Genomic DNA, 13737 nt, shown 5'->3' with positions numbered 1-13737 from the left:
AATTCATTCACATTTCTTGGTTTTGCTTCAGAAACAGCATTTTTGATATCACCCCACAAGTTCTCAATTGGATTAAGGTCTGGAGATTGGGCTGGCCACTCCATAACATTAATTTTGTTGGTTTGGAACCAAGACTTTGCCCGTTTACTAGTGTGTTTTGGGTCATTGTCTTGTTGAAACAACCATTTCAAGGGCATGTCCTCTTCAGAATAGGGCAACATGACCTCTTCAAGTATTTTAACATATGCAAACTGATCCATGATCCCTGGTATGCGATAAATAGGCCCAACACCATAGTAGGAGAAACATGCCCATATCATGATGCTTGCACCTCCATGCTTCACTGTCTTCACTGTGTACTGTGGCTTGAATTCAGAGTTTGGGGGTCATCTCACAAACTGCCTGTGGCCCTTGGACCCAAAAAGAACAATTTTACTCTCATCAGTCCACAAAATGTTCCTCCATTTCTCTTTAGGCCAGTTGATGTGTTCTTTGGCAAATTGTAACCTCTTCTGCACATGCCTTTTTTTTAACAGAGAGACTTTGCGGGGGATTCTTGAAAATAGATTAGCTTCACACAGACGTCTTCTAACTGTCACAGTACTTACAGGTAACTCCAGACTGTCTTTGATCATCCTGGAGGTGATCATTGGCTGAGCCTTTGCCATTCTGGTTATTCTTCTATCCATTTTGATGGTTGTCTTCCGTTTTCTTCCACGTCTCTCTGGTTTTGCTCTCCATTTTAAGGCATTGGAGATCATTTTAGCTGAACAGCCTATCATTTTTTGCACCTCTTTATAGGTTTTCCCCTCTCTAATCAACTTTTTAATCAAAGTACGCTGTTCTTCTGAACAATGTCTTGAACGACCCATTTTCCTCAGCTTTCAAATGCATGTTCAACAAGTGTTGGCTTCATCCTTAAATAGGGGCCACCTGATTCACACCTGTTTCTTCACAAAATTGATGACCTCAGTGATTGAATGCCACACTGCTATTTTTTTGAACACACCACTTTCAACTAATTCAACTAATTGCCCAATTGCACAGCCTTAAGAGCATGCATGCATATCATGAATGCTGGGTCTCATTTGTTTTCTGAGAATCTACTGAACCTACACTCAAAAAAATATTTAGGCCTTATAAATAAGATTTATGTAATTTGATTGCATATAAATTTTCCATCCATTTGGATTACATATTTTTAATGTAAACGTATTAATAAACTTAATGTGATAAATATATGTGAGTCCTATATAAATAAAACAAGTAACAATTAGATTTATGTAATATTTTCAATTAATCCAATTTATTTTAAATAAATAAGAAATGGGTTTATGTGTTATTATGAAATAAACCTATTTTACTTAAAATGCATCACATTTAAGTAATTTGTATTAATAAACCCAATGTATTTTAAAATCATATTTATAAATTTGTATTTACTTATTCATCACCATTTCCCCTCCCCAATCAAAATATACAACACAAAAAAGAACGGCCAGAGGGTCACTTCATTTCACATTTTTATTTTAGAAATAACAAGCACAAAAGGCAGCAAAAAGAGGAGCTAGCAAGACAGTCTCTGCTCACTTGTACTGTGTTGTGTACAACCTCAACAAAAATTAATGTAATTTCATTCTTTACTTAACAAACCAAGGTTAATTGCACTACTTTAATTATTTATTTGTTTTTTTGCCACAACCATCCTATAACAAATAAATGCAAAGGATTTTAACAGACTGCAGGCACAGTACTTTTTCCTCAAGAACTGTGCTTAAAAAAACTGCAAAACTTGAGGTAGACGTAACAATCAGGTCAAATCTGATTCAATGACAACACTTGTTAACATTACACAAACATTTTCACAAATCTGTGAAATGCAATAATTTGGAAAAATAGGGTGGTGGTTCTAACGAGTAGAAAAAGTGCAAGTCAAGGGGAAAAATGTAAATATCAGCATATCTCTCAATGATTCACTGAAGCATCTTAATTTTCAGTCCCTGAACTTTTGGCGACAGCTTGGTTGAATCCAGTTCCATCAGGATTTTCTGAAATGCTTCAAATGTGCACTTGAGGTCTTTTGGATAGTTTAAGTTAAGGGCATAAATTAGTCCAAAAAGCATCACACATCCAAGTGTGACACTTGGCAGGTTTTGCAGAACTTCAACTCCTTCTAGAACAACAACATCTGAAGGTTCTTCTTCAGGACCAGCGCCCTCCGCTCGAATGACATAGATGCCCATTGTTGTCTGTGCAATGAGAGACTCAGCCTCCACACTTTCAGAGTCCTGGAGGATAAACAAAGAAAATAAGATCCCAATGTGTTCCAAGTTTTCCTATTGATTCAGTCATGTAATTGAAATGATAATTGTACTGTGTTCCTGTTTTGCCATGAATAATGTATTAATTTCCCTATCTACACCAAATCTGAGATCAGCATAATGATGTGAGTGTTTCACGATTATGATTTCATATTTTCCTTACTTTGTAATACCAACTGGATCATTTTATACAGGTAATTTTTAGTTTGATCAATCATGCTCTGTACTGATTGATTGACAAGGGCATAAGCTAGACTGTGATACCAATGAGAAAAATAACTTAATCAATGAAAATTGAAATTTGTAACATGAAGAGAATAGCTTGACACACACTTACCACATATTCTTTGACAAGTGTCTTGATGTCTTCATTGAGGTAGACACTTAGGCACCTCAGGATACAATCACGCCTGGTGTTTTTGTCTTCATTCTCAAACAAGCATAAGAAGATCCCAAAAAACGTCATTAATTATTAACTAATAGTTCAAGTAAAGCTACATTTTAAAGAGGTAGTTCACCCAAAATTTACAATTATGTCATAAATTTTGTCCAACTTTTGTTCATCTTCAGAACACAAATGAAGATCTCTTTTTAAGAAATCTGAAAACTTTGTTTCTCCATTGACAGCTACACAATCACCACTTTGACGCTTCAAATAATTCATAAAGAGATCATAAAACTATTCCATATGAATTGAGCAGTTTAGTCCAAATTTTCTAATGAGACATGATCGCATTTTTTTAATGAACAGACTAAATTTAGGCTTTTATTGTATAAACATTGATCAGCAAACATAAACAGAAGCTCAACCGAACCTGCTTAACACACTAGAACAAACCTCACTGGTTCTCGCACATCAATGCAAAAATTCCTGAGCTTCCGTTTACTCTAACTGATGTGAGGTAATGAATGTTTGTTAATTTCTTCAGAAATTTTGGACTAAACTGCTCAATTCATATGGAATAGTTTTATGATCTCTTGATAACATTTTTGGAATGTCAAAGTATTGGTAGCGTAGCTGTCAATAGAGGAACAGAAACCTCTCAGATTTCATTAAAAATATATTTGTTTGTGTTGTACAGAGCCCTGCACATGACATGCAAGAAAAAAAAAAATGTAATTGTGCACACAATTTAGCGAATCAAGGCAATTAATTATTAAATTGTGCGCACGATTAACTTTTTTTCTTGCATGTCATGTGTGGGGCTCCATAGTGTTTCGAAGATAAGTTACGGGTTTGGAACGTCATGAGGTTCAGTTAATAACGCTTTTTTATTTTTGGGTGAACTAATACACTATTATAAAACACTATACACAGACAATAATCTTAATTATTTAGCAACTTATTTATATGAATAATGTTTTAAAAATATTGTGCATAAACAATAATGGCAATAAAGTTCTTTAATTTGAATAGAGAGAAATAGAAAGACTGTGTGCATGTGTGTGAAAGAGACTGAGATGTCCTCACTAATAAATCAAATAAATGTGTATTTAATGTGTAAGAAAGATTGTGTTCTTGGCATCTCAGAGGGATAGAGAAAGTGTGTGTTTGTGTGTGTGTGTGCGCGTGTGAGAGAGATTTCTGAATTCCTGTCTAGTCAAATGAGTAAATGGTTGAAAAAAAAAAGCAAAACATAAAAACACACTTACTTTAGCTGTCAATGCCATTATGGTGTGGATTTTCTGTCCTGCACATCCTCCTTTGTGCCGGAACACCTTCATCAGGCCATCAGTGTATTTGTCCAGTTGACCAATGAATTTTGATATCAGCGGAACAGTTGTTATACGCATGAACTCCAAGTTGACCTGAAAAAAGATGAAAAAGGACACAAAATAATATATTTCACCTTAAACAAGATGTGTTAGTGTATAAATCTGCACTTCCGTTTCAAACAACACTTAACTACTTACTTCTCCAATTTCAAACAATGCTGGCCATCTGTTTCGGACCTCTGTAATCATTGGCTCCTGAAGAATTTCTTGTCGTTGGTATGAGAAGGTACGCTGCATCTTTTCCTTGATAACGGTCTCGTTATTATTTTTTTTAACCTCGGTCAATAGAGCAACCCTTTCCACCTCCAGGCTGTCATTGGTTTCACCTCTCGGATGGTTTGGACAGAAATGAACCTCTGCCCTCCGTGGCTTTTTTATGTTTGCAGCTGGTTTTAGTTAGAAACAAAAGCATACTTTTGATTATGAAGTAACAAAGCCAGCATTATATTTTTAGAGAACTATTAGAATAGTACTCTAAATTACTAATTGCAGTAGTTTATAACTGTCTTTATTTGCCGTCAAACGTTAAACCACAGAAAAACATCAGACCAACAGCAAAAGACACAGACGGGGTAACGTTAAAACCATGGTTCACATAGAACACCCGACCAACTGGCAACTGTTGGAAGTTATCCATGTACGATATAAATACATTTAAAATTGCAGTTGGTTTAGTAATCGTTTAATGACACATCGCTATTTTAATCTTTAAACAGTTAACACCTAAAACCATTTTTCCCTCTCGGATTTAACTTAAGCTATGCACGTGGCTAAAGTTCCAAAGTTATGCTATTCAGGTCAGAAAATACGGAAATGAATATAACGTTAAACTAAAAATAAATACGCATCCCAGTTACTTTTAATTATACTGCCTAACTTAGCTGGAAAAAAAGTAGCTTAAGGGGAAAGTAGAAAAAGTTAGCTTTTATAAGAACCATGTGCAAGTTAGTTAGCTAACGTAAGTGGAATAAATGCAGATTGATAGTCAGTGCATTGAAACAGTCTAATACGATATCAACAACAGTAATAACACACATATATATTGAAAGCAGTCAACTTTTATACGATGAGTACATATGTAACTTGCCTTGCAATCAGGTTGATCCAAGAAGATTATCCGATGTAAGATGGCGAGGAGAACGGTGTTTTTTAAACTGCCTCTCTGCCGCGCGCGCGCTGGTTGCTCCTTTTTTCCCCATATGCATTGCCATAGACATGTGTATGTGCCGTACCGCTCCCTACCGACTGGAGTATGAATCATTTCCGCCTCTAAACAATTCCATTGCCCATAAATTATATGCAAACCAATCTCATAAAATATAACTAATAGGATCTCGCTCGTTCCACAGCTAGATATATTTAAACCATATTCATAATGGTTAACTGATTAAATCGAATAGTTTTCACAATGAACCAATTTACATGGATTCTAAGCAATTTGACTACATACATTTTGAAAATATTATTATTTAAATAAAAGCAAAAGGATGCAAATACATAATTATAAACTATGCCATGATTCATTTTTTTGAGTGTACTGACTTGTTTGCCACGTAGCAATAAAAAAATATACGAAAAACCTTGATTATTCTGGTTAGTCACATTGTACTGCTATTATTTTGAACAATACTGTACATAAGATATAAAGGTTTAGGTTAATCAGCTGAGAGTTCAGAACTTCAACATAACAGTCAAAAACAAGACACAGCAGATGTGTGACAATGACAAGGCCTAAAAAGTGATTGATAACCAACCGAAGTCCATCATAAGATCAAAGGATATGAAATGAACCGAATGAAAGATAAAAAATACATACATCTATATCTGTATACAAACCGAAAGGAATAAATTACTTTCTCTTTCATTAGTGGATCACAGGAACAATCCACACATTCAGGGTCATGATGCACAAATATATATAAAGTTATTATTGTGCTACAATTATGAAGATAAAGATTACATCATGTTACACCAAACAGTGTTTTAAAAGAACTAAATGCTTGCAACAGAATTATATAGACTGCACATTATACTATATACAACTCTGTGAAATTAAAGCACATCTGATGGATTATATTTTGGGAATACCACTTTTGCGTCTTCTACACCATTTTCCTGCAAGAAAGAAAACTGATTCAGAGAAGGTAAATAAAAATAAACAGAACTAATGGATCAGTTCTATTTCGTTCTTCCTGACCGCCAGAGGCAGTGCTTCACACTGGATACTATCTCTCGTTGCAAATGCATAGGTCGAGTCTAATACAAACAATAGGTGTTTCTCAATGTCAAGGAAGGATCTTCGGAAGCCAGTATTTCGAGGATGCTACGTCATCGACATCCGTCGAAGGACTGTTCCAATGTCGAGGATCCTCGGAATTTCAACCAAGGACTGAGTCCTTCGTTCGAAGAATATCCCATACACAGGAAAGGATGCATATGTGTATCCTTCGTGCTCTTCGCGCTCTCAAATCACCCACAATCCTATGCGCGCAGCTTTGCTATCTAACGTTAGTTCAAAAATTAAAAAATGTCGAACATTAACGTAGTCGGAGCGTTGACGGTTTTTATTTACGTTACCAAACTTTTGTTATAACTGTAGTAAATATAAGTAAAGTTTGACGTTTAAATGCCAGTACAAATTACTAATACAAATGGTTAACTGAACCGGACCTGTAATTTAACAATTGGTTGCGTTACGGCATTTATTTTATAAATAACTAGTTAAGTTGTCCAAAGTAATTTAATGATACCATTCACAGCGTTATTCAAACGGACCTTTTCACTGACGTAATGATGCAATTACGTGCACTTGCTAGCCTGTTCCATTTACGTGTTCTCCGTATGCTAAAGAGGACTCTCACCTAGCCTCTGAAGGAAGTGACTTGGAAAGATCAGTCCTACCAAGGAAGTATCCTTGACATTGAGAAACGCCTAATGTCCCTCGTGACCAGGATGACTCGGGGTGCTCCCCTATTTAACCCCGTGACTGTCCTTTAATCTTCTCACGTGCATGTTTGCAGGTTGTAGATTATGTAAAAAAAAAAAAATGGAATCCGTTCTTCACAGCTTCGCAACAAGAAACATTGTTGGTGTCTCGCGATTGCAACGGATTCATTGGGATTCCATTGATAACGAAATAAAGCAGGTGAGTTTGTTTACATTTATGCTGGGGTTCGTTCTCGTTTTCCTGGCATTGTGTTGGTCGCTAGACAGAGTGTTTTCGCTCGTTGAAAGGACCATAATAACTTTCAGCTGTAAGTTAAGTTAGTTAAGACCACGCTTGGAGTGGGTGCGCTCTGTGTAGCGATTGGTATCTAGACTAATATGTACAATACTCATCTACTGTGTTATTGAATGAGCTAGCAGTTGGTAAAAAAAAAAATAATATATATATATATATATATATATATATATATATATATATATATATATATATATATATATATATATATAAAGAAATTAAGCCACCTCCACCACATAAAACAACAAGTAAGCGTAAAAATACTGGGTCAACCAGTGCTTCCACTGGTAAAAGACCCAAGGAAGACCCTTTAGGGAAGAAGGTGGAGGTGCTGACGGCTGAGTTTGCTCAGATCAAGTCTTTGCTTATGAAGTTGCAACCGAGCGGGAGACTAGTATCCTCAGTCAAAAGCCCTGCTAAGGAGTCAACCATTGGGGAGGAGGATGTCCTTTCAATGGCGGCTTCTCAGAGCCAGTTCTATGATGATGATGATGGAGAAGTGGAGGTTATATCTAATCATCAATCCCAATTCTCCCATGATGGCTCCCAGGAAGCTGGTCATGGATCGGCAGAAGGTCCACAGTCAGAGCAAGAGCTGGTGAAGCAAGCTCTTCAGGCTCGCTTGGGTCTTGACACATCCCCGGCGGTGGCAACCTCTTCTAGTGCTTTTTTCAGAGGTTCAGCACATCCCTCTCCTCTTACAATTCCACCATCAAAGGATTATATCGAGGAGTTGCAAAGATGCTGGGCTAACCCTAGGTCGCTTATGCACCCCACTAGTGCAAACAGGGCATTGGCTGCGATGCAGGATGCAGACACTTATGGCTTGGGTCAGATGCCTAAGGTTGATCCGTTTATTGCCTCGTTTGTTCTTTCTCCAGAGGAGGTATTGAGGCCTAATGTTCGATGCCCCCGGCCTCAATGCAGGATTACAGATGATCATCTTATCCAAGCATATAACACTGCAACACGAATGGGTCGCATTGGCAATTCTCTCTTCCATCTCATGTTGGCCCTGTCTCAGTCCCTTCAATCATCAGGGAGTGATCCTTTTAACCAAAACTTAAGTGATGCCTCCCTTCAGGCAGTGGCATTCATGACAAGAGAGCTGGGAAGACATATGTCGACGCTCACACAAGCACGCCGCCAAGTCTGGCTTGCACAGTCACCTCTGTCTGAGGCATGTAGGAGAACACTAAGGGACCTTCCTGTAGTTCCGGGGCAACTGTTTGGGCCAGCTGCACAGGAGACACTGGAGCGTAGTGTCCAGGTGAATAAGACCAGGCAGCAATTTTGCTGACCTGAGGAGAGTGCCACAGGCTCACGTAAATTACCGACAGCCTTCTGGGGGGTATGAATTGCCACGCTCTACGTTTTCAACATGCCCAGGTGCTCTTCACAAGGGCCAGCCTCCGAGATCACCACGTGTAGAAAATTCTGCTCCATGGCCCCGGGCTCGGGGTCAGCAAGTATTTCAGGCTCCTAGGGGTAGAGCACCTGGCCAACGGCCCACCAGGGATGCTAGAGGCCATGCACGTAGGTCCTGAAGGTCGGCGGCCAGCCGTCGGATGGTTTTCTTATCAGCAGCTCAGTTATTGGGAAACAACAACTTCCGATTTGCATTCCAGGACCAGGTTTATCAATTCCGTGTCCTCCCATTCGGCCTTTCTCTATCGCCACGAGTCTTCACCAGCTGCATGGCGGCCGCACTGGCTCAAATCCAAGCCACAGGGCTACAGGTGCTTCCATACTTGGACGACTGGCTCTTTTGCTCCCTCTCTCAGGAGCAGGCAGTGTTAGAAATCACACAGCTGCTCGCACATATTACTCAACTGGGCCTTTCTGTGAATTTCAACAAGAGCCGATTAATTCCAAGTCAGTCTGTGAGGTTCTTAGGTCTCACGCTGGACTCGCAGTCAATGAAAGCCACTCCATCAGAACAATGAGTGGACAATATACTACTACTCTTTCAACGGTTTCTGAGGCATGCCAGACTTCCATTCAGGTGCTTCCTCAGGCTCCCAGGTATGTTGGAGGCAGCAGCGGCAGTCATACCATTGGGTCTCCTTTCACTACGCCCCTTTCAAAGATGGATGAACAGTCTCCACTTGAACCCCAGTTGGCATAAGAACAGGTTAATCAAGGTGACACAGCGATGCCTTCGGGCCCTGAAGTCTTGGAGGAGCAGATTGTATCTGACTAAGGGGGTTGTTCTGGGCATGATTCCCTCTCAAAGGGAGATAGTCCAGACCGATGCGTCCCTTACTGGCTGGGGGGCAGTCTGGCAACACAGAGCAGTCACAGGACAATGGGGTCCTCGGGAAAAGGGCGAGAATATAAATACCCTAGAACTTTGTGCAGTTCTGCGAGCTCTGAAGCTCCTCGCTCCATTTTTGAAGGGCAGGCATATTCTCGTCAGGTCAGACAACAGATCGGTGGTTTATCACATCAACCATCAAGGGGGCACAAGGTCCAGCCAATCCCTTCAAGTATCGCAGGAACTGCTGACTTGGGCCTTCCCTCGCATTGCAAGTATCAGAGCAATGCATATTCCGGGGGTATTAAACGTGATTCCAGATTTCTTGTCGCGCCACAGAATTCCATCAACAGAGTGGAGGCTCAACCCGGAAGTGTTAGAGATGATATGGCAGCGGTTTGGCAGGGCAGAAGTGGACCTATTTGCCTCGGCGACAACGACCCACTGTGGTCTCTGGTTCTCACTAGCAGAGGAATCCAGTCCGCTGGGGCAGGATGCTCTAGCCCACGCCTGGCCAGATCGGTTACTCTATGCCTTTCCCCCGATACCGATGATCGGGGTGACTGTTCACAGGGTTCTTCAAGAGCACCACAGGCTGCTGCTAGTGGCGCCAAACTGGCCGGGCAGACCTTGGGTTCCAGTGATGTACAGGCTCCTAGACGGGGATCCTTGGACTCTTCCCAGGAGAAAGGATCTCCTCCAGCAGTTGGAAGGTCAGATTTGGCACCCGAATCCAGAACGCCTGCAGCTCTGTGTGTGGCCTCTGAGGGGCTGGAACCACTCTTTGGAGCCTGCGATCAAGGGATCCAGAACACCATATTGAACTCTAGAGCACCTTCCACCAGGAGTGCTTATGCCTATCGATGGAAGCTTTTCTCTGATTGGTGTAGGGAGCAAGCAGTGGTGCCAGAGCAGTGCCCTGTTCCTCTGATTTTACGTTTTCTGCAATCACTATTAGAAAAGAATAGAGCAGTTGCTACTTTAAGAGTTTATGTGGCTGCAATTTCAGCACATCACGTAAGAATAGATGGTCAGCAAGTGGGTTCTCATGCCTTGGTTACTCAGTTTCTTAGAGGTGCTCAGCGACTGAGCCCCCCTCAGGCCATTAGGGTTTCTTTATGGGACCTGGGCCTAGTCTTAAAGTCTCTTACATTTGCCCCCGTTTGAACCTCTAGAGCAGAGTGATCTCAGGTGGATCTCATTGAAGGCAGCGTTTCTCTTGGCCATTGCTTCGGCTAAGCTTCGGAAAAGCTGAACAGAGTAGTGCGTGCCGTTAGGTGCGCACGAGAGAGAGAGAGAGAGAGAGAGAGAGAGCCGAGTCTCACGGACAGCGACACTGAACCGAGCTCTCTTCTGCGAAGTTCACCTCGAAGTTCCTCCTGCTCCTGAACGAACAAATACAAATCGAAGTTTGAACAAACAAACAGATGTGAAAGAGCCCAATTCAACACCTCGGTCTTCTGGTGTTCAGGGCTGGCGCAGAGAAAGGCGTCTCAAAACACTAGAACATCGAATTTGCTTATTTTTGCTCTTGTGCTGACAAATACATACAAAATATGTCAACATATCCACCTTGGAAATTATGCTCGAAAAAACTGTCAGTTATTTCTTAAGTGAAAGTAAACAGTTGAGGGAAAAATGGGATGTGTATTATATTGGATCCGTTCATCGTGTCTTAAAGTGACCGTGCCTAATTTAGCTACTGACTGCTGTAATGTTAATCCAAGAAAATGAAAATGAAAATCACTGACTTCTCTTTTCACTGAATTACTTTGTAGTTTTAACAGTCAAACCAAAAATTATTCAGACACCAGATATAATTTTTGATATATATGGCAAAACTGTAATAATGTGAGAAATGTTGAAGGTGTCTGAATAAATGTAGGTTAGATTGTATATTACATTTTTACATTGAAGACTATCCAGTGCTATTATTTGGTTTCTGTACCTTGACACCTACAAACTTGAAAAAAACTTAAACATTGGTGTGAAACAGGCGTAAGGTTGTTTGCACTTTGTGCAGTGTGGAATTAGTTTACAGCTTTTTCAAACACTTTGTGATACATTTTGGAAACAGGAGATGAGCCCCTTTTCTAATGCATCACCTAGCTTGATAAACCCCTTCTCAAAGACTTACTGTTTGTCAATTTTATTTGGGTAACACATATTCTGAATGCCTTCGGCAGAATTCGAATGAGCCATTTTAATCTATTAATCTAGATTAATCTAGATTAATTTCAAGATCACAGTGAGATTAATCTAGATTAAAAAAAATAATCTATGCCCACCTCTAGTTGGAACGCAGATGGCTCAGTTGTGATGTTATGGCCCAACCCAGCATTTCTCCCCAAGCGGCTTTCTGCCTTTTTTAGAAATCAGGCTATTGAGCTGGCAGTGTTTAAACCTCCGATGTCAAACACTCTGGAAGAAAGTGGAAGCACACTGCTGTGCCCAGTAAGAGCTCTCCGGGCCTATCTGAGGGCCACAGAAGTTTTTCGACAATCAGACCAACTTTTTCTCCGTCACGGGGGCCCAAAAAGAGGTCAGCCCTCTCAAAGCAGAGATTGTCGCACTGGGTAGTTGAGGTTATCACCCACGCTTACACATCTAATAAATATCCAGTGCCTTTGGGGGTGAGATGCCATTCGACAATAGCCATATCAACGTCTTGGGCTGCATTAAAAGGGGTCCTTCTAAATGACATCTGTGCAGCAGCTACGTGGTCATCAACAAATACCTTTGCCAGATACTACAGGATCAATGTGGCTGCTTCCGGTAATATTGGAACAGCTGTCCTGTCGGGACCCTCAGCGGCCTCTTAAGGGTGAGTAGGGCCTCCTCGTGACCTTGTTGTATAAGTCATCCAGTGTGAAGCACTGCCTCTGGCGGTCAGGAAGAACGAAATAGAACGAGAGTTACATATGTAACTGCGGTTCTATGAGTTCTGGATGACCGCTAGAGCTTTCTGTCACTTGGAGTCAGTCGAGAAGATTCCCTACACTGTAACAAATTTCTGTAGTTTTCACAGCATTATTACTGTAAAATGGGCAAATGCTTACTGTAAAACCTGTATACAGCATGTTACTGTAGATCTGCAAAGCATCACGGTCAATTTTCAAGGGTGGGAAAATTCTACAGTAAAAATATTTTTTCTGTGAATCACAATACAGCAATTTCTTGAGGATTTTTTTTCTAGCCTTGGAAAGCTGAAAAGCTAGATTCCACACTTTCATTGGAATTTTAACTTCAGAAAGGTAACTTTGCTGATTTATTATCACAGTTTACTGTAGTCAAGTTAACTATTTGTTCAACTAATTTATTATTTATTATTATTTGTTCAAGAGTGCACTGAGAGAGAGAGAAGCAAAAGAGCGGGACACTTCCTAGTAAACTCGTGTCTTGTGTGCATTTTATAACCAAAAAAAAATAATTGTGCATAATTTGGATCGATTTTCGATCGTGCGCGTGAAGCAGTGAAGCCAAGCCAGCCAACTCCAGAGTCCAGACTCGACAGAAAACGCAGTTAGAGGTAACGTTAAGACTAAACACATTTTTCATAGGTTCATGATTTTTCTGAACTTCATTGCAAGTCAAACCGCAGAAACGAGATTGTTGATAGTCTAATTTCAATTTGAAGTGCCATTCCCGACATGTGGGAGCATAAACTGTATAAAGATGTGTCTTCTCTGGCAACATTAACGTGCATTTATTGTCTTCAGTTTGATTAAAGAGTAACGTTTAGTATTGTTGAATAACATTAATTTGAAATTGTGTATGATGTATGTGCTGATGCGGTAGCCGTTTGAATAATCTCACTCTTTTTTTTTTTTTTGCTTGCTAACGTTGGCGCCTGAAGAATCAGACATTTAAGTGGGCCGATTCGAGAGTTTTATTCATTCGAGAGTTTTATTCACGACACTTAGAAGCATAATAATATATTCGCACTGTATTAAGATTTTTCGAGATCTTACTCGTATTTTTATTTACCATTTGGTTCATTTCTTGCAGCAAAGAGGCCTCAACAATCAATCCAGGTAACGTTACATTACGTAAATTACATGAACTAGCATGTATACAATGTTTTTCAAATGCAAACAATGTCTTTTCTCTTCAGACACAATCCCTAGAAAGTGCACATAAAA

General features: G+C 40.0%; 2 protein-coding genes across 2 annotated transcripts in view; one reads left to right on the top strand and one right to left on the bottom strand.

Moving 5' to 3' along the window:
- The window catches only part of LOC127987191 (dentin sialophosphoprotein), a 221890-nt gene that overhangs the window by 118603 nt on the left and 89550 nt on the right, over nt 1-13737 (top strand). The gene's annotated exons all lie outside the window — the stretch shown is intronic.
- LOC127987233 (uncharacterized) lies at nt 1511-4479 on the bottom strand. Its single transcript, XM_052589512.1, has 4 exons — nt 4236-4479; nt 3975-4130; nt 2659-2751; nt 1511-2288 (listed from the first exon to the last, which is right to left on the bottom strand). Exons 1-4 carry the CDS (start codon nt 4332-4334, stop codon nt 1974-1976), a joined length of 663 nt encoding a protein of 220 aa, XP_052445472.1. The 5' UTR covers nt 4335-4479; the 3' UTR covers nt 1511-1973.

The sequence above is a fragment of the Carassius gibelio genome, chromosome B22 (genome assembly GCF_023724105.1).
Source record: "Carassius gibelio isolate Cgi1373 ecotype wild population from Czech Republic chromosome B22, carGib1.2-hapl.c, whole genome shotgun sequence".
Classification (NCBI taxonomy): Eukaryota; Metazoa; Chordata; class Actinopteri; order Cypriniformes; family Cyprinidae; genus Carassius; species Carassius gibelio.
This window is presented reverse-complemented; position numbering and strand designations above follow the sequence as displayed.

Excerpts from the sequence above, each read along its gene's own strand:
- LOC127987233 (XM_052589512.1), bottom strand. The coding sequence starts at position 4,334 with ATGCAGCGTACCTTCTCATACCAACGACAAGAAATTCTTCAGGAGCCA. Across the intron at positions 2,752-3,974 it reads TAATGGCATTGACAGCTAAA|AATGAAGACAAAAACACCAG; the intron begins GTAAGTGTGTTT and ends TGCTTGTTTGAG. Across the intron at positions 2,289-2,658 it reads CACTTGTCAAAGAATATGTG|GACTCTGAAAGTGTGGAGGC; the intron begins GTAAGTGTGTGT and ends TTTATCCTCCAG.